At 37.6% G+C, this 21,318-nt stretch overlaps 2 protein-coding genes across 2 annotated transcripts; one reads left to right on the plus strand and one right to left on the minus strand.

Moving 5' to 3' along the window:
- Nucleotides 1–764: 764 nt before the first annotated feature.
- On the minus strand, nucleotides 765–7,719 carry LOC128228413 (uncharacterized). The gene is made up of 3 exons (XM_052939717.1): nucleotides 7,460–7,719; nucleotides 6,825–6,940; nucleotides 765–1,878 (listed from the first exon to the last, which is right to left on the minus strand). The coding sequence occupies exons 1-3, from the start codon at nucleotides 7,570–7,572 to the stop codon at nucleotides 1,265–1,267; spliced, it is 843 nt and encodes a 280-aa protein (XP_052795677.1). The 5' UTR covers nucleotides 7,573–7,719; the 3' UTR covers nucleotides 765–1,264.
- Nucleotides 7,720–7,993: 274 nt separating this feature from the next.
- LOC128228414 (uncharacterized) lies at nucleotides 7,994–19,668 on the plus strand. Its single transcript, XM_052939718.1, has 4 exons — nucleotides 7,994–8,120; nucleotides 18,332–18,530; nucleotides 18,857–18,966; nucleotides 19,326–19,668. Exons 2-4 carry the CDS (start codon nucleotides 18,373–18,375, stop codon nucleotides 19,592–19,594), a joined length of 537 nt encoding a protein of 178 aa, XP_052795678.1. The 5' UTR covers nucleotides 7,994–8,120; nucleotides 18,332–18,372; the 3' UTR covers nucleotides 19,595–19,668.
- The last annotated feature ends 1,650 nt before the right edge of the window (nucleotides 19,669–21,318 follow it).

The following is a 21,318-nucleotide window of genomic DNA, read 5'->3' on the forward strand; positions in this document are numbered from 1 at the left end:
AGAACACACACAGGTGTAGAACACACACAGGTGAAGAATGGACATAGGCGTAGAACACACATAGGTGAAGGACGGACACAGGTGAAGAACACGTCTATACTAGTTATTACCTATATGGTTGTCTTATATTTGGAGATGTTTAACATGATCGCGTGCATGACTTTGTTATGAGTGGACTCGTACTAATCAAATATGGAATGGCTTGTCGGTCAATAGTTAACACTGATTGCTTGAGGAGCCGGTCAATAGTTAACACTAATTGCTCGTGGAGCTGGTCAATAGTTAACACTAATTGCTCGAGGAGCCGGTCAATAGTTAACACTAATTGCTTGAGGAGCCGGTCAATAGTTAACACTAATTGCTCGAGGAGTCGGTCAATAGTTAACACTAATTGCTCGAGGAGCCGGTCAATAGTTAACACTAATTGCTCGAGGAGCCGGCCAATAGTTAACACTAATTGCTCGTGGAGCTGGTCAATAGTTAACACTAATTGCTCGAGGAGCCGGTCAATAGTTAACACTAATTGCTCGATTAGCCGGTAAATAGTTAACACTAATTGCTCGAGGAGCCGGTCAAAACTAATTGCTCGAGGACGTGGAATGACTTGTGAAGTAATACCCGTGATAGGTATAAATAGCAATTTGTATATACAGGTTTCATACGGCATCGCCCTATAAGCTTGTACAAAAGTTTACCTTATCTGAAATAATTAATTGACCCATTACACTTCGTAAAGTAAAATAAATAACAAATGACAAGACCGATATGGGCATCTTCGCCCCAGTTAGACATATGTAGTTCTGATTTATTTCAATACCAGTCGCACTATTATTACACATTATTACATGACATTTTCTATATAACCGGTCAATAGTTTTAAAGACCAGTCAATGGTTCGGTAACCGGTCATCAGTTCCGAGTATTCTTGTGGCTAAAATAATTTGTTATAAGACAAGAAGTGTTTGGTATATTTTGCCTATAAGAAGGGAAGTAAATTGAGAATATTGTCTACAGTTCTGCTTGCCGATGACCGGTTGACTTTAAGCCGCAACATGAAACTAATAATCGAATATTAGTGTAAATACTTTCATATAATTGTTATAATGTCATGTAATAAAACACTATCATTCAAGAGTTATAACATATGCCCTCGGTCGAGAAAGGACCAAGTACGAATTCACTATTGGCCATGGGCAACGGAACTTTTCTTATCGAGTATTAGTGTGAATACGTTCTAATGTAGTTAACACTGATTTACCGAAGTCTAACTACCCCAAAGCCCCGCCAGGCCGGGGCACTTCATTTCACTACCGGTGTTACCCGAACTCACGTACGGCCAGGGTCGCTCTCCCCCCTGATGCGGTTTACTGGTATCCTCGTCAGTGGAAAACGCGAAATTCACATTACCGAATGTACTCATGGCGCTGTCGTTGTTATTGGCAACATCAATGTCGTTAACAGTCGAAGGGCGATTCACTTCCGGAGTGGCAGGAGGGTCTAAACGACCGTTAGATGTATTAACATTCCCGTCCCCGGGTTGCTCGTGCGTGTCCCTCCCGGCATTTGTATCGTCTGGTATTTCGTGGATGGTTGGCCCGTTCTGTCGCCGCAATAATCCGAGCGGCTGCATTAGGCGGTTATCACGCCTATGCACATCAAACATGTCGTCGTGGGCGGGGTCGATGATACCAGGGAGGAATGTTTGCGCAGTCGCAGGCCTCGCGGGGTTGGCATCTACCCGCATAGACTGTCGGTTGCGTTCGTATGGATTTTGCCGTTCTATATCGATCGTTATTAAACAAACCCCTGGTACTTCACCTTGGCGCGGCGGAAGCTGTTGCTGCTGATGCTGCTGCTGCTGAATAATTTGTCCTGCCCCTGAAAAAAATGCATTTTCGTACAACAAAACGTATGAATATCAATTGTCCTAGCATATGTCTAATAGAACTACTACTAATGCTGCGTTTATATGACAATGAGCGTAATGACAATAGAGGCAGATATATATATATATATATATATATATATATATATATATATATATATATATATATATATATATATATATATATATATATATATATATATATATTGCATATAAACTCAAATAGCCAACGGGGTAAATTTATCATCGAAGGCGAAACTGCCCCAAATCCGGAGATGGGGTAAGTTACCCCCGTGGATAATCCATGTCATAAATCCTTCAAGAGCTTTGTTGTTTGAAAGTGTATTTCTAAATATTGCATTTCCATTTCCACAAATTTCTTTTCTATCCTGAAATGACTGCAACATACTTACACTTATTGAATAAGAGTAGTACTAAATACAGATATTAATACGTTAGTGTATTAGCTTCATCAGTGTATCATCTAATGCAGTTTTCAAGCAAAATATTAACCTTTTATTCAAATAATTAAAATTTCTAAATTTCCATATAGACGCGTCCAAAAACAACCCAAAGGCAACTTTGTCCATGTGTATATATTTTCACTGGAGGCAGATTTCCCACATAGCAAATGTTCGACATATAAACGCAACATAAAACCATATTTATTACATTGGATACATTGTGTATTAGTTTCATTAACATTTAACCATTGTGTGTATACATTCTTTCTAGATGTGTATGTTTATTTATAATTTCTTTTGTATGTATTTTCTCCATTTTTTTTATCTTAATTGGACCAACTGTAACGGATTTTGTCACTCAATTCAATTGAAAATGGATATGCATATGTATATCTATATTATAGCATCGTATAATTTCCAAATGACAAGGTCCATGACTCACCGTATGCCTAAAAACTACAGTATGCAACTTAAAGAATGTTATTTGTTATCAGTAACCACGTGTTTTTCAAGTGAGTAGTGAAATGTCGACCATGTTAACATTTTTATCTGGTTGCGCACTCGCTTCTCACCCTTAACACTCGATCAAGCACACGCTCTCAACTTGCCCGTACCCTCCCAGGCTTCGATTCCCGAACAGGGCGCGTTGTTTTTGGACTAGGGCACTTGTAGCCTAGTTCATAGCCATACCTGCATTAACAAGCCGCATCTGGGGGTTCACTGACGTAATGTATTCATACGCTGTATTTTGATTGGATTGCGGTTAGTGAATTTGAATAATCAAAGTAGTACCAGAACTGATTACAATGAAAACATCCAATAAAAATAGTTCTCCTAACAATTCAAGCTAACTGTATGTTCTTTTAATGAAGCGCAAGAAATTCATACGTAGCGAGTGAGTTAATCGGGTTAACTACATGAATGTTCTTGCATACGGTCAGATTATATGCAATAAGAATATGAACATATTGGAAAAGTACGCATCGAAATTTTTCTTCAATGCTCTGTATTGATAGACTGGTACCTCTTTCTCTTTTATCCGAAATGAAACCAGTATCAGCTAACCGCGGTGGCCGTCGCGCATTCGAAATGTCTTGTGAATTCATACGTAAAGCGTGCGGTTTAAGTAGAAAACAACCAGGAAAGTTGGTTTAAAAAAGTATTGTTATCCTTTGTATAGAATGTTGGTATTCCGAAGTCGGTCCCTGTTCTTTTTTTTCGACATAATATGCATGTTTCCGTGATATTTTCTTTTCGATACAAAGTTTTTTTAACTAATCATCGCATGCCATATCGCATTTTTTTAAATACAACATGATTTTTGGTATTTATTGTTCAAATACTATTAATGTTAACTAAAAACCATATGCCGCGTAACTTTATAACTTTATATTTTTTAGGAAAAGTAAATCAGGGTACCAGTCTATTATTGACCTCAAAATGTACTCTGATCAGAGCGTCCGAATGATTCAGACATGTATGTTATCACTACTTCCGGATGCTGATGATGTTAATTTCATAGTGTTTTATTGAGGAAATAAAGCCGACATTGAATGATTACCACCATCAAACGGATTTATTTTCATCTTACCGTGGGTAGCATTTTTAATTTGACACGTAAATTTTCAAGCAATACAAGTTTGTTTGAAAAAAAATCATGTAATTTCAATTTCGCAAAATGGAGATAAAAATCAAGATAAAAAATATTAAATATGCGCATACTTATTTATGAAGTTTCATTCTAAATGAGGCCAAATGTATGAATATGTGCATGATTGAAGATGATTGTTTACCTATGTGCATAAAAAGTCTTGGAGCCACTCTCAGTGTAAGTACATAATTACTTTATACATTTTGTTAAATGATATGGTGATAAGCCATTGCCATTGATAAAACAATCTTGCATGCTCAATTTTGATTTCCTCTCTTATAATGCACCAGTCAATTGTTACCACGGCCCCCTCGGGGATATACCGGGGGAAAGGGCTGTGTTTTTACCTTTCAGGTGTCCTCGTAGCTATTATATAAAAGAACTTCAGCGAACACATTATATATTACCTTCTTGGACGTGTTGTAAACATCAAAAACATAAATATCAGCAATGCCGGATGATTGCGGTGGTTTTGTCTACCCTAAGAATATATCAGGGAATTGCTCTTACCTAAGATCCTCTGGGTGCGGGGACGTTATTCACGGGATTTTACCACCAGTTCGTTCTCCCAGGGCAGTGATTTTACCGGGGATTGGCTGGTGTAACTCGGCTTCGTTCATTTTTCTAAACTTTCTCTCAGTGATGAGGAATAAATTTTATTCACTGCAGTTGTTTTCTAAGTTTATGAAAATAAGAACAATTGAAACAATTCATTAACTACTGTTGATCAGTGCAGATTGTGGAAGATCATGGTTGATTTCAATGAACCACCAATAAGCCCTGCCAAAATTGGATACTGATTGGTCAGTCAGGTGCTTTTGGTAGGCATTATTAGCATGAATGTTCATTTTAACCATCATTAATGAATGTTAACAAAATCATTGAATATTGAAATAACAAGCAAAATGTTTGAATGATGAAAGCCATGAAATATCCCGGGGGGGGGGGGGGGCGTGGTTACAATTGACTGGTGCATACTTTACAAGTTCTTTTCTGAAGACGCTTTGTGCTCACTTTTTGTTTTCTAGCAAGAATGAAAATCAAAAATGTATTCCAAAAGAGACAAGTTTTCCAGCTTGTGTAAATAATGAGAAAATTGTTAAGTAAAACTATTTATTGTTTATCAGGAAAATGTTGAAATCTCATGTTTAGGCCTATAGTGATCATACTTTATTGCTATGTTATTGGCACTTATTGCAATATGTTTTATTCATTGCAATATTTATGTAAAACATTAATTATTATGTTGACTTAACATTTCACATAATTCTTATTTTTTCCAAACTACTTCCTTAAGCATCTTGTATGTAGTTGTCTTTTACAATGATTGTTCAAAGTTACAATGGCCCTGTGGGTTAAAGATGATCTGTCCACGGGGTAACATGTTTTGTACATAATAGGGTTATAAGTACTGCATTTTGATCCAGGAGGTTGTATTCAACTCAAGTAGATTTTTGCAGATTTGGATTTCACAAGGCACAAGCCGAGTAAAATCAAAATCTACAAAAAAACTACCAGAATCAAATATGACATTCGGCCATATCCGGATCAAAACGCAGTACTAATAATCCTTTTATTATATACATTACTGATTAGATCACTTAGAAGCCACATCTTTGCATAACAAATTTCATTTTAAGGATGCACTCATTGCTTTAATGACGTCAATTTAATATTGCGCAACATACTTGTTATGACGTGTCGTCACAAGAGTGGTATATATGGCCATATTGCACTGGAGCGGAATATGGGTTAAAGTATTTTGTGATATGCATGTGGATTGATGATGGGTATATAATAAAGAATAAAATTATGTTTGGTATTCCATTCTCACTAGCAGCGTGACTAAATGCTGACACCATCTTATGAAATTTGATGGTCAAAGTATTTAAAATACATTTCAATATTTCATACTTTAAAAACGTTATTCATCTCATCTTAGTCTACTCAACTTGCTTTGCTATGTACAAAAGTCTGCAGCAGTAATATGAATAGCATTAGACAAAAGGCAGTGCTTAGTATTCATCAACAGCACTAAGTTATCATGGTAACATGTCATATGAATTGAATACCAAGCACAAATTAAGAGGGAGAAAGCAATTCTTCACTTTAAATGAAAACTACTTCCTAATAGCATTGTGTAGTCTGACATAGGTGTACAATGTAGATGTATTTTACAAAGACTGTTCAAAGTACGGCCCTGTGGTTTAAAGCTCCCCTGAAAAAGAGGTGACAGATTTTCTATATAGTATATAATTACATCATTGAAAATCTTCTCTGAAACTGCAAATAACAGACCTTTGATATAAAGGATTTGGTCAAATTAAACAGGTATGTGTGCCAATCACGTAAATTAATTTGTACATGTCTGATTTAACGACTTTGAGGAATTCAAAAGAACTATGACTTTATCTGATTTAACGTTTTAGCCCCCCCCCCCCCCCCCCACACACACACACCTCACTCTACGCACTAGATTTTTCAAATTTCCTTTGCAGCTTGCAAGCAGTTTTAGTCTAAAGTTTAAGCTAGCCCATCAAACAGTGACCCCTTGTGATGTGAGCCGATTTTGTCAATGCTTAGAACATGGTTGTCAACATTCCCCTAAATGAGCCGGACCCGGTTTCACCCCAAATAAACGGCCTGATCTTCGCGTAACATCGTGCCAAGAGAGTGGTTGATAGAATTTTGTAATAGCTTGTTTTCACAATCGTGGTAAAATAAGAAACAAGTTAACTACCAGCTGATAACAAGTATATACAGTATCCATGTAAACGGTATTCATTAGGTCTTACCGCTGTGCCTTTCTTATTAAGACACCTACTTTTGCGTCTGTTCCTAGCGGCCTGGCAGCCGCGACCGATCAAGTAATAGATTATGTAGAGCACCATGAAGCCGCCCACCACCCCACCAACCACCGACAGGGCGATCGTCAATGTACTGTAACATTGGAACAAGACATAAGTTCATATACTTAGTAGCAGGATACATGAAGTAACATTTTAACGATTAAGAATCGGCGGATTGAGCGTAATTTCTTAATCATTGAAATATTACTTCAGGTCATCATACTGTGTTAAACTGCTACTTCATTGGCTGAAACATTGTCAACACAGATCTGACGCACGCAAATGACAGTAGGCGGACACCCGCGCACGTTGAAATTCTTAATGATGAAGCCTAGAACATAATAATTGCCAATCTGCAATTTCATTGGCTGAAAATGAAGGTTGTATTTTAATTCTTATTAGCTGGCAGTAAGCCACTTACTATTTATTGTTTGCGTCATTCTCCTCCGACTGTTTCTGTGTACAATCTCCATGCACTGTGTTGAATCATATCTACTTTATACATATTTGATGGCTATTACGCCACTAGGGGTTTGTTGTCTGCGCTATTCTCCTCCGACTGGAAGATCATATCTACTAAATTCATATTAATTGACAGTAAGCCACTTACTGTTTGTTGGCTGCGTCATTCTCCTCCGCCTGTTTCTGTGTACAACATCCATGCGTACAGCATCCAAACTCGCACTCGATCGTGTCGATAAAAGTGTATTTGCAGTAAACCATCTTCACAACACTTTGTTGCTAAGCTTCACTCTCGTGAGAACATGTCGTTGTTAAATGCTTTCTTCTCCATTTCATATTGTTGATTTACCTTATCAGGAATTTTTACCATATATTGAATACCTGAAAGGGTTTTCCCCCAATGTTTCGACTAGCGGTTTTGAAATAGTTATCTTACATCAATACGTCATTAATCTGTAAGATAACGATTTCAAAACCGCAAGTTGAAACATTGGGGGAAAACCCCCTCATTCAGCGTGAGAATAAGGCCGTATTTATATTTTTTGCTCACGCTCACTTCATATGCTCTGCACTTCTTTATTAACGATATACGAATATGTGCTTTCCTTGACCATTCATGAAAACATTTAATGTAATTTATATATTGCTTCCTATTTGTTTTGTGCTCACAATCAACACCCAACAAATATATAGGGGTGAGATTCAGAGCTGTGTAGTCCAAGATATAAAGCACACATTCGGATGAGGTGTTCATTAAAAATAAATACATCGACTTTATTTGAAGGTTTTTATCGGAATTCAGACGTAAGGTAATCTATCTTTCATTAATACAACACATTGCTAATGGTAACGTTTCATTTTAAAGTAATAAAATGTTTTAACATTTAACATGTTATCTATACCAGCCGACCAATTGTTTCAAAATTTGTTTTGCTTCAAACGTTTTTGACTTGGATAAAGTTCTTAAAAAGGTTGGTACGAATATTAAAATAACAAACGTAAAAACGCCAAGCATACAAAAGAAAGGCTTTACGCAATGTATGTGACTATAACAAATGAACAAAGATATAGTAAAACAACATCATCATGTTTTAGAATCTATGCAATATACATTATGCACATCCGTTCCGACATCGGAGATATCATGTACCATATTATTCAAAAGTCTTTAAAATTAAAAAAAGTCAAAATTTTAATAAACGGAGAATGGGTTATCGAAAGTTTTATAGTATTATTTTACAGAATAGAGCAAACTTTATAAAAAAAAAATATCCTATCTTTGTTATTCATTATTGTGTATATATTTGAATGAGTTATATTATAATGTTGTAAGTATTTCTTATTCATCAGCCTAAGAATTACTGGCACACAGGTGGCAAAAACGATCATTCCTTTTAGTATTAAAATGTTTACATTTTTCTATTGGTAAACTACTCGTATACTTCAAAGTTCGAAATTTACACAGACACACAGATAAACTCCTAGGAACCATATCAAGATATCCCTCAAAACAATGTTGTTGTTTTTAAATACAATCTATAAATTAAACACTTTTTGAAGTATTAGACACGCTGCTACTCCAGTCTTGCAAAAACTGGTCACACGGCCTAGACACACATATATATAAATACATAAAGAAATCTGACAAACCAAGTTCGTCTAAATATGACATAACATATGAAATCCATGGACATTTAACCACATGAGTATGCAAATTATAAGCAGTATTGTACAATAACTTACAAATTATATTATCTTTAGCAGTAATCACTTTTCTCTAATAGCACACCAATTTAGCATGTTATATAATTGGTTTTATACCCAAGTCACCAAAAACCATACAATTTGGTGTAGACATTTTCATTTAAGTATAAATGTACAGTATTTCAATTGAAACTGCTCAATAATTTTAATATTTTCGAAACCCCATACTTAGATACATACAGCAAAATATGAGTTATCATAGAATCAAATAAATGTAACTAAATGGAGATAGGTAAATTTATTTTTCTGACTTTAGTCGTTAATGCAAACAAAGGTTTTCTGGCCTCTTGATCAAAAAGACGTGTCTTTGTTTGTTTTTTTAAAAAAAAAAATCCCATTGTAATTTTACTGTACCCCAAGGTATGAAAAGTTATCAACAATATCAAGTACGGTATTATCATAAAAATCGTATTTGTTATTGCCAACATTAGATTTTGTAAAAAAAAAACGACCTTTGTTTTTGCAGCATTTTCACTTATGTTTCTACAATGAACAATAGTCATACATAGCAAATAAAGCCTTCAGTAAATCATCCTGACTCTCTGTTAAGATAACTCTATTATCAGCATACAGCAATATATAGAATCTTAAATATATTTCAATGTCCTCACTGCTTAAATGATCAAATGTTTCTCGTGACAAAGTTGATAAGCCTTCAAATATTGAAGACATATATTATGTAAGATAATTCAAAAACAAAGAAAATAAAACGGGTGACACTTGTTCACCTTGTCTTACACCCTCATGGCTAGCAAAGAGGTTTTACATGACATCACCCACTTTAACAAGATTTAGCAACAAAATGATATCATGAATAATTTTCAGACATTTACCATCTATATTATTGTTCAACAACTTATGCAAAAGAACCAAACTATTAACAGACTGAGTCAAACGCTTTCTTGTAATCAATCAAAGCACAGAATATGTCTTTTGCTCTCGAAGTTAATAAAATGTATAATTAACTTAAATGAAATATATGTTAAATTGTACTGTATCCTTTACGAAAACCAGCTTCACAAAGCATATTAATATCTTCTAGAAAACAGTTCAGTCTATTGATTAAGACAGAAGTAAACAATTTACCAAAGCAAGTCTTAAAATGGCAATGACACGATAGTTATCTGGATCATTTATATTGCCTTTATTTTTAAAAGTAGATAAAATAATACCTTTACTCTACATTTTAGGGAATATTCCAAAATCAAGAATAATATTAAACAGCTTGCAAATTAAATCTATATTTTCATGACTATTACAATATTTTAAATATTCATTTCGAACAGTATCGAATATTTATAGCTTTTATTATTCTTAAGATATTTATATATTCTAAAATATTTATATCATAAAAGCACTCATCCTAATGATCCATCGAATGACTTAATTTGCCAAAATGATCATAAAATACTTGGCTCGATATATTTGATATTTTTTTTTTTCTTTTCACTTGTAAACTTATTCAACAAACTATTGTATATTTTAGTAACAGTTGTACGCAGGCATTTTATCTTTTAATTAAATCGTTTTATTCAACATTTTCTTGCATGATTTTCTACTATTCATTATACCATTATGGCTATTCGTAGTTCTAATTTCCTATGTCTATGCTTATCTTTATGATATTGCCTCCTTGAATCTTTATAGTTATCACCAAACCATTGTTAATAGACATTTTATAATAGATATTACAAGCAGTAGGTAAAGCAAAGGTAAACAATGGCCAATATTATACTTAAGAAATATTACACACCACTGAGGGTCATATGACATTATAAAGACCGGCCAGTCAGACACCAAAGGGGGCTGACTGACCGGTCCTTATAATGCTAAAAATGGCCCGAAGTGGTGTGTTTCATTTCTTATATTATTCCGAACACTTTTCATTACTAGAGAATATTTTTAAAGCGATTTAAATGTGTTTTATTTAACAAACCTGATCATGTTTACATGCGACAAATTTTCGCCGTTGCGAAAATAGCAAGCCGCACTAACCAATCGTATGACGTCATCGGTCCATATTACATTTTTGGCGAGGTCTGGACCGGCCAAAAATATAATATGGACCGCTGACGTCATAAAACTGGATTTTCAACAAAATACAGTGATATACGGACCGATCGAGATTATATATATAAAGAAAGGACAAATTTATGTGAGGTATAATATTTTATAATAGTAGTTAGAACGCGACAGTTTTGGATATCGGAGTGTTGTCAAACCACATCATGGAAAATGAAATTGACACGGTGTTCAGTCTTATGGAATGTAATATGTAAAAAGGCATTTCAAGACAAACTACGGAAAACAATAGATATTTTAGTACAGTCTGGGACCAATAAGTGTACTTAATATACAGTGATCAACTTTTGTCTCACAAGGTAGAAATACCGTGCTTTCTTCCACACAATATCTTTCAGAATAAATAGTTTGCGATATTTATTATTTATTCTTTCTTTTCGATAAATTAAAATAATTGTATATATATTTATGTATATATATATAGATATATATATTCGCAATATACACATATATAACCCAATTTCTATTGTCATGGGTTATTGTCAGACTCTTTATTTCAGATGGTGTTTTATCATGGGTGCGAGTTTGAGATGTGGCAGTGATGTCTGACTCTTTATTTCAGATGGTGTTTTATCATGGGTGCGAGTTTGAGATGTGGCAGTGATGCCTGACTCTTTATTTCAGATGGTGTTGTATCATGGTGCGAGTTTGAGATGTGGCATTGATGTCTGACTCTTTATTTCAGGTGGTGTTCTATCACGGGTGCGAGTTTGAGATGTGGCAGTGATGTTTGGCTCTTTATTTCAGGTGGTGTTCTATCACGGGTGCGAGTTTGAGATGTGGCAGTGATGTTTGGCTCTTTATTTCAAGTGGTGTTCTATCACGAGTGCGAGTTTGAGATGTGGCAGTGATGTTTGGCTCTTTATTTTAAGTGGTGTTCTATCACGAGTGCGAGTTTGAGATGTGGCAGTGATGTTTGGCTCTTTATTTCAGGTGGTGTTCTATCACGGGTGCGAGTTCGAGATGTGGCAGTGATGTTTGGCTCTTTATTTCAGGGGGTGTTGTATCACGGGTGCGAGATTGAGATGTGGCAGTGATATCTGACCCTTTATTTCAGGTGGTGTTCTATCATGGGTGCGAGTTTGTGATGTGGCAGTGATGTCTGAATCTTTATTTCAGGTGGTGTTCTATGACGGGTGCGAGTTTAAGATGTGGCAGTGATGTCTGAATCTTTATTTCAGGAAATGTTGTATCATGGGTGCGAGTTTGAGCTGTGGTTGAGTGATGCCTGACTCTTTATTTCAGGTGGTGTTATATCACGGATGCGAGTTTGAGCTGTTGCAGTGATATCTGACCCTTTATTCCAGGTTGTGTTCTATCATAGGTGGTAGTTTAAGCAGTGGTGTAGTGATGTATGACCCTTTATTTCTTTATTCCAGGTGGTATTGTATAACGATTGCGAGTTTGAGCTGTGATAGTTATGTCTGACTCTTTATTCCAGGTAGTGTTGTATCATGGGTGCGAGTGTGAGCTGTGATAGTTATGTCTGACTCTTTATTCCAGGTAGTGTTGTATCATGGGTGCGAGTGTGAGCTGTGATAGTTATGTCTGACTCTTTATTCCAGGTAGTGTTGTATCATGGGTGCGAGTGTGAGCTGTGATAGTTATGTCTGATTCTTTATTCCAGGTAATGTTGTATCATGGGTGCGAGTTTGAGCTGTGATAGTTATGTCTGACTCTTTATTCCAGGTAGTGTTGTATCATGGGTGCGAGTGTGAGCTGTGGTATAGTAATGTCTGATCCTTTATTCCAGGTAGTGTTGTATTATGGGTGAGAGTGTGAGCTGTGATAGTTATGTCTGACTCTTTATTCCAGGTAGTGTTGTATCATGGGTGCGAGTGTGAGCTGTGGTATAGTTATGTCTGACTCTTTATTCCAGGTAGTGTTGTATCATGGGTGCGAGTGTGAGCTGTGGTATAGTAATGTCTGATCCTTTATTCCAGGTACTGTTGTATCATGGGTGCGAGTGTGAGCTGTGGTATAGTAATGTCTGATCCTTTATTCCAGGTAGTGTTGTATCATGGGTGCGAGTGTGAGCTGTGGTATAGTTATGTCTGACTCTTTATTCCAGGTAGTGTTGTATCATGGGTGCGAGTGTGAGCTGTGGTATAGTAATGTCTGATCCTTTATTCCAGGTAGTGTTGTATCATGGGTGCGAGTTAGAGCTGTGATAGTTATGTCTGATTCTTTATTCCAGGTAGTGTTGTATCATGGGTGCGAGTTTGAGTTGTGGTATAGTAATGTCTGATCCTTTATTCCAGGTGGTGTTGTATCATGGGTGCGAGTGTGAGCTGTGGTATAGTAATGTCTGATCCTTTATTCCAGGTAGTGTTGTATCATGGGTGCGAGTTTGAGCTGTGGTATAGTAATGTCTGATCCTTTATCCAGGTAGTGTTGTATCATGGGTGCGAGTTTGAGCCGTGGTATAGTAATGTCTGATCCTTTATTCCAGGTAATGTTGTATCATGGGTGCGAGTTTGAGCTGTGATAGTTATGTTGACTCTTTATGCCAGGTAGTGTTGTATCATGGGTGCGAGTTTGAGCTGTGGTATAGTAATGTCTGATCGTTTATTCCAGGTAGTGTTGTATCATGGGTGAGAGTGTGAGCTGTGATTGTTATGTCTGACCTTTTATTCCAGGTAGTGTTGTATCGTGGGTGCGAGTTTGAGCTGTGATAGTTATGTCTGACTCTTTATCCCAGGTAGTGTTGTATCTTGGGTTCGAGTTTGAGCTGTGGTATAGTAATGTTTGACTCTTTATTCCAGGTAGTGTTGTATCATGGGTGCGAGTGTGAGATGTGGTATAGTAATGTCTGATCCTTTTTTCCAGGTAGTGTTGTATCATGGGTGCGAGTTTGAGCTGTGGTATAGTAATGTCTGATCCTTTATTCCAGGTAGTGTTGTATCATGGGTGCGAGTTTGAGCTGTGGTATAGTAATGTCTGATCCTTTATTCCAGGTAGTGTTGTATCATGGGTGCGAGTTTGAGCTGTGGTATAGTAATGTCTGATCCTTTATTCCAGGTAGTGTTGTATCATGGGTGCGAGTTTGAGCTGTGGTATAGTGTTGTATCATGGGTGCGAGTGTGAGCTGTGGTATAGTGTTGTATCATGGGTGCGAGTTTGAGCTGTGGTATAGTGTTGTATCATGGGTGCGAGTGTGAGTTGTGGTATAGTAATGTCTGATCCTTTATTCCAGGTAGTGTTGTATCATGGGTGCGAGTTTGAGCTGTGGTATAGTAATGTCTGATCGTTTATTCCAGGTAGTGTTGTATCATGGGTGAGAGTGTGAGCTGTGGTATAGTAATGTCTGACTCTTTATTCCAGGTAGTGTTGTAGTATGGGTGAGAGTGTGAGCTGTGGTATAGTAATATCTGACTCTTTATTCCAGGTGGTATTGTATAACGATTGCGAGTTTGAGCTGTGATAGTTATGTCTGACTCTTTATTCCAGGTAGTGTTGTATCATGGGTGCGAGTGTGAGCTGTGATAGTTATGTCTGACTCTTTATTCCAGGTAGTGTTGTATCATGGGTGCGAGTGTGAGCTGTGATAGTTATGTCTGGCTCTTTATTCCAGGTAATGTTGTATCATGGGTGCGAGTGTGAGCTGTGATAGTTATGTCTGACTCTTTATTCCAGGTAGTGTTATATCATGGGTGCGAGTGTGAGCTGTGGTATAGTAATGTCTGATCCTTTATTCCAGGTAGTGTTGTATTATGGGTGAGAGTGTGAGCTGTGATAGTTATGTCTGACTCTTTATTCCAGGTAGTGTTGTATCATGGGTGCGAGTGTGAGCTGTGGTATAGTAATGTCTGATCCTTTATTCCAGGTAGTGTTGTATCATGGGTGCGAGTGTGAGCTGTGGTATAGTAATGTCTGATCCTTTATTCCAGGTAGTGTTGTATCATGGGTGCGAGTGTGAGCTGTGGTATAGTAATGTCTGATCCTTTATTCCAGGTAGTGTTGTATCATGGGTGCGAGTGTGAGCTGTGGTATAGTAATGTCTGACTCTTTATTCCAGGTAGTGTTGTATCATGGGTGCGAGTGTGAGCTGTGGTATAGTAATGTCTGATCCTTTATTCCAGGTAGTGTTGTATCATGGGTGCGAGTTTGAGCTGTGATAGTTATGTCTGACTCTTTATTCCAGGTAGTGTTGTATCATGGGTGCGAGTGTGAGTTGTGGTATAGTAATGTCTGATCCTTTATTCCAGGTAGTGTTGTATCATGGGTGCGAGTGTGAGCTGTGGTATAGTAATGTCTGATCCTTTATTCCAGGTAGTGTTGTATCATGGGTGCGAGTTTGAGCTGTGGTATAGTAATGTCTGATCCTTTATCCAGGTAGTGTTGTATCATGGGTGCGAGTTTGAGCCGTGGTATAGTAATGTCTGATCCTTTATTCCAGGTAGTGTTGTATCATGGGTGCGAGTTTGAGCTGTGGTATAGTAATGTCTGATCCTTTATTCCAGGTAGTGTTGTATCATGGGTGCGAGTGTGAGCTGTGGTATAGTAATGTCTGATCCTTTATTCCAGGTAATGTTGTATCATGGGTGCGAGTTTGAGCTGTGATAGTTATGTTTGACTCTTTATTCCAGGTAGTGTTGTATCATGGGTGCGAGTTTGAGCTGTGGTATAGTAATGTCTGATCGTTTATTCCAGGTAGTGTTGTATCATGGGTGAGAGTGTGAGCTGTGATTGTTATGTCTGACCTTTTATTCCAGGTAAGTGTTGTATCGTGGGTGCGAGTTTGAGCTGTGATAGTTATGTCTGACTCTTTATCCCAGGTAGTGTTGTATCTTGGGTTCGAGTTTGAGCTGTGGTATAGTAATGATTGACTCTTTATTCCAGGTAGTGTTGTATCATGGGTGCGAGTGTGAGATGTGGTATAGTAATGTCTGATCCTTTTTTCCAGGTAGTGTTGTATCATGGGTGCGAGTTTGAGCTGTGGTATAGTAATGTCTGATCCTTTATTCCAGGAAGTGTTGTATCATGGGTGCGAGTTTGAGCTGTGGTATAGTAATGTCTGATCCTTTATTCCAGGTAGTGTTGTATCATGGGTGCGAGTTTGAGCTGTGGTATAGTAATGTCTGATCCTTTATTCCAGGTAGTGTTGTATCATGGGTGCGAGTTTGAGCTGTGGTATAGTAATGTCTGATCCATTCTTCCAGGTAGTGTTGTATCATGGGTGCGAGTTTGAGCTGTGGTATAGTGTTGTATCATGGGTGCGAGTGTGAGCTGTGGTATAGTGTTGTATCATGGGTGCGAGTTTGAGCTGTGGTATAGTGTTGTATCATGGGTGCGAGTGTGAGCTGTGGTATAGTAATGTCTGATCCTTTATTCCAGGTAGTGTTGTATCATGGGTGCGAGTTTGAGCTGTGGTATAGTAATGTCTGATCGTTTATTCCAGGTAGTGTTGTATCATGGGTGTGAGCTGTGGTATAGTAATGTCTGACTCTTTATTCCAGGTAGTGTTGTAGTATGGGTGAGAGTGCGAGCTGTGGTATAGTAATATCTGACTCTTTATTCCAGGTAGTGTTGTATCATGGGTGCGAGTTTGAGCTGTGGTATAGTAATGTCTGACTCTTTATTCCAGGTAGTGTTGTATTATGTGTGAGATTGTGAGCTGTGGTATAGTAATATCTGACTCTTTATTCTAGGTAGTGTTGTATCATGGGTGCGAGTGTGAGCTGTGGTATAGTAATGTCTGACTCTTTATTCCAGGTAGTGTTGTATCATGGGTGCGAGTGTGAGCTGTGATATAGTGTTGTATCATGGGTGCGAGTGTGAGCGATGGTATAGTGTTGTATTATGGGTGGGAGTTTGAGCTGTGATATAGTGTTGTATCATGGGTGCGAGTGTGAGCTGTGGTATAGTGTTGTATCATGGGTGCGAGTTTGAGCTGTGGTATAGTGTTGTATCATGGGTGCGAGTTTGAGCTGTGATATAGTGTTGTATCATGGGTGCGAGTGTGAGCTGTGGTATAGTGTTGTATCATGGGTGCGAGTGTGAGCTGTGGTATAGTGTTGTATCATGGGTGCGAGTGTGAGCTGTGGTATAGTGTTGTATCATGGGTGCGAGTGTGAGCTGTGGTATAGTAATGTCTGATCTTTTATTCCAGGTAGTGTTGTATCATGGGTGCGAGTTTAAGCTGTGGTATAGTGTTGTATCGTGGGTGCGAGTGTGAGCTGTGGTATAGTGTTGTATCATGGGTGCGAGTTTAAGCTGTGGTATAGTGTTGTATCATGGGTGCGAGTGTGAGCTGTGGTATAGTGTTGTATCATGGGTGCGAGTTTGAGCTGTGGTATAGTGTTGTATCATGGGTGCGAGTGTGAGCTGTGGTATAGTGTTGTATCATGGGTGCGAGTTTGAGCTGTGGTATAGTGTTGTATCATGGGTGCGAGTTTGAGCTGTGGTATAGTGTTGTATCATGGGTGCGAGTGTGAGCTGTGGTATAGTGTTGTATCGTGGGTGCGAGTGTGAGCTGTGGTATAGTGTTGTATCATGGGTGCGAGTTTGAGCTGTGGTATAGTGTTGTATCATGGGTGCGAGTTTGAGCTGTGGTATAGTAATGTCTGATCCTTTATTCCAGGTAGTGTTGTATCATGGGTGCGAGTGTGAGCTGTGGTATAGTAATGTCTGATCCTTTATTCCAGGTAGTGTTGTATCATGGGTGCGAGTGTGAGCTGTGGTATAGTAATGTCTGATCCTTTATTCCAGGTAGTGTTGTATCATGGGTGCGAGTGTGAGCTGTGGTATAGTAATGTCTGACTCTTTATTCCAGGTAGTGTTGTATCATGGGTGCGAGTTTGAGCTGTGGTATAGTGTTGTATCATGGGTGCGAGTGTGAGCTGTGGTATAGTGTTGTATCATGGGTGCGAGTTTGAGCTGTGGTATAGTGTTGTATCATGGGTGCGAGTGTGAGCTGTGGTATAGTGTTGTATCATGGGTGCGAGTTTGAGCTGTGGTATAGTGTTGTATCATGGGTGCGAGTGTGAGCTGTGGTATAGTGTTGTATCATGGGTGCGAGTGTGAGCTGTGGTATAGTGTTGTATCATGGGTTCGAGTGTGAGCTGTGGTATAGTGTTTTATCATGGGTGCGAGTGTGAGCTGTGGTATAGTGTTGTATCATGGGTGCGAGTGTGAGCTGTGGTATAGTGATGTCTGGTCGTTTTTATTTCAGACTGTGTTGTATCCCTGGTGGGAGTTTGAACTGTTGTAGTGATGTCTACGGCTAGCGATGTGGGTAAGCAGGACTGGGTGAACTGCCTGTACTACAGTGTGTCCGGCACTAGTATCACCATTCAGTGTCAGTACGCCTGCTGTGAACACGCCTGCTGCACCAAACAGGAGGCTGATGAGATGGCCGCGAAAGATAAACTGTAGGATATCATTTGAACTATTTTCAGAGTAAATTACAGCTTTTACAGAGACTTAATGTTAAGGTCAATGAAGAGGTTAAATCAAAGTTTTATCAGAAAGTACCACTGTTCATACAAGAGTCATCTTAGGCCATAACAAATTAATTTGAGGTTTAGCGTCAAGTTCAACAATACCTACTTTACCAACCAGTTAGGACAAAACGAACAAATGTCGTTAAAAAACAAGAACATAATCGTCTTTGAGATGAATACCGTACACAAAACGCTCATGTTGCAGAAAGATCACTAGTTTTTACTGTTAACCACATATCTTAATTTGCTTACAGTGCTTCTTGGCAGATAGCTTTGGTTGTCGTCATACCTGTGGTGTTTGGACTTCTTCTTTATGCATTAACCTCCTTCTTCCAAAGACGGAGAATGAAGAGAATAAGGACAGGTAACAGAACTACATCCTTAAATGAAACAAAACGATTAAAGAGAGTATTCGCTAGAATTATATGTTGTACTCTGAAATCTTATCGAAAATTTAGTGTTTCATTTCCAATTAAAGGGTGGGTTTATTTAAAATGTCAAAGAAACATACACATATTAAATAAATTCATTGATCTTGCAAGACGTTTTTATCGTTTGTTCGCTCTTTGATAGATGTTATCGTTGAATTTAACTATAAAATATTGTGTATATGTTTATACGCGTATGACGTTGATGTGTCCTGTCTGCTGACATGTTGTCATCGAGACGTGAAGCTCTATATAGAGTAAACATAAATTGCATTTTAACATTTCTTGATTTAAGCTCTGAATGCGGAATTACAGAGAAAAATAATTGCAGGCGCGTTAGCGCATGCGCGGGTTAACGCACGAATGAATAATTTGGCTGCGGAGCGAATGGCGCGGGAGAGTCGGGGTCCGCAGCCGCCAGAGGACACCATGCTAGATCCCCCGTATGATGGGTCTCTAGCGGAGTCAGGCCTGCCCACCAGACGGGAGGATCCTTCAGACATAAAACAGTCCCACTGTTACCGGAACCCTATTGATGACTTCGATAAACTCAACTTTAACTAAACAGTTTCCGAATAGAACGTTATGACTATTAAACGTAAATATTAAATATGTGTGAATAAATCCAACGAACGACACCGAGAGACTAATGCTTTGAATACGTAGATTTCTACACTTAGTATATTCGCATACCAAACTTGCAAGTAATACATTATGCATAATATATTTATCCGTATTCAACAAAGTGCAATACTGCCGTATTTCACTTTGCTGGCGTCACGTGAAGTATTATTGCGCGATGTTTAAATGCCGTCACAAAACAAAGTAACACGACATTAAAATATTTATCTATTTAGTAACAACGTGTCATTCAAATCCTTTTGCAAAATTTGAAATTAAATACTGATATGCAAATCAAAAACATTGGAAAGCATTATAACACCGAACAAAACACCGAACAAAACTCATAATTACATTCGTCTAGTCCTTTGTATAGGTGAAACTTGACATTTATATTGCATCGCACGCAAGGAGATATGACGTCATTGTTTATTTCAATATTTCGCTACGTCATTTAACCAATGATATACGACGTTAAAAGATCGGCTGTTCTTTTAAACAATTGCAAAAGATAATGCTAATTTTTAATCATATTAAAATGAATAATTATTTAAAATTCAAATATAGATATTTATCGCATTTTGTCTTGCGTTTATGCTGTATAAGCGCAGTAAGACAAGCGAGCAAATGACCCAAAATCGCTAGCTTCATGGAATTTGTTCGCGTGCCCTACTGCGTTCATACAGCATAAAGGCAAGAAAAAATGCTATCAATCCTTAATTGGGCGACACTAAGGGCGACATAAATTCATTGATACTCCAAAAGACAAAGACTTTGTATAAGTTTTAATTAATTAAAAAAAATATTTTGCAGAAAATGCCCGTCCGTTATCTAATCATTATACAATTAAGTCATTACACAGAAATAACTATACGCCGCGGCCCAATGCCATTAATTCATTTTAACAACAAAAAAATGTGGTAAAAGAAAAACTTGATAAACTTTTCGAATAACTTAAGGACAACTTGGACGATTATCCACTATTGTTGATGCCAATTAGAGGTCAAAGTTCTTTACCCAACATCATTAATGTAGGAAGGGCAAATCAGGGTACGGTGACATTTTGTCTGTGTAACATACACAATGATAATGCATAGCGGATTCTTTCTGTAATTATTTAGCATTTGTATGACCGATGCGGAATCTAATGATGAATCTGACCTCACCGTGCCTCAACACAGGTGGGCACAACTCAGCGCAAATTTTCAATTATTTACAACTATCTTCTGGGTTTTTTAGAAACTATCTTTATTTTAAAGAATGGGCAGATTAATCTTAATTAATTGGTTTTAAAAATAGTTTACTATCGTGTCAAACTTACCAAACGAAAAAGTATGAAAATAGGTGACCCTCAGAAACTGTTTTTTTGTTTGTTAATTTTGAAATAACTCTCTCATTTTAACCCAATGAACACTCGCATAGCATTTTTATCCATCTTAATACGTTGTTTAATCGTGTTTTAAGGAATAACTGCCTTTTAAAGAGCCATTGCGGTCACTGGATTATACTGGTATTCGCATGTTGAATGTATATGAGCCAATGCTAGAGAATATTGTATAACTTTAATTAAGGTGTACCCGGGAACATTCGACTAAATATCGTGTTCAGCCTGAAAAATGGACAAAACAACGATTAGGTAAAGTTTTAGGTTGCTAGGTTATCGGGTT

This window comes from Mya arenaria, chromosome 3, assembly GCF_026914265.1.
Source record: "Mya arenaria isolate MELC-2E11 chromosome 3, ASM2691426v1".
NCBI lineage: Eukaryota > Metazoa > Mollusca > Bivalvia > Myida > Myidae > Mya > Mya arenaria.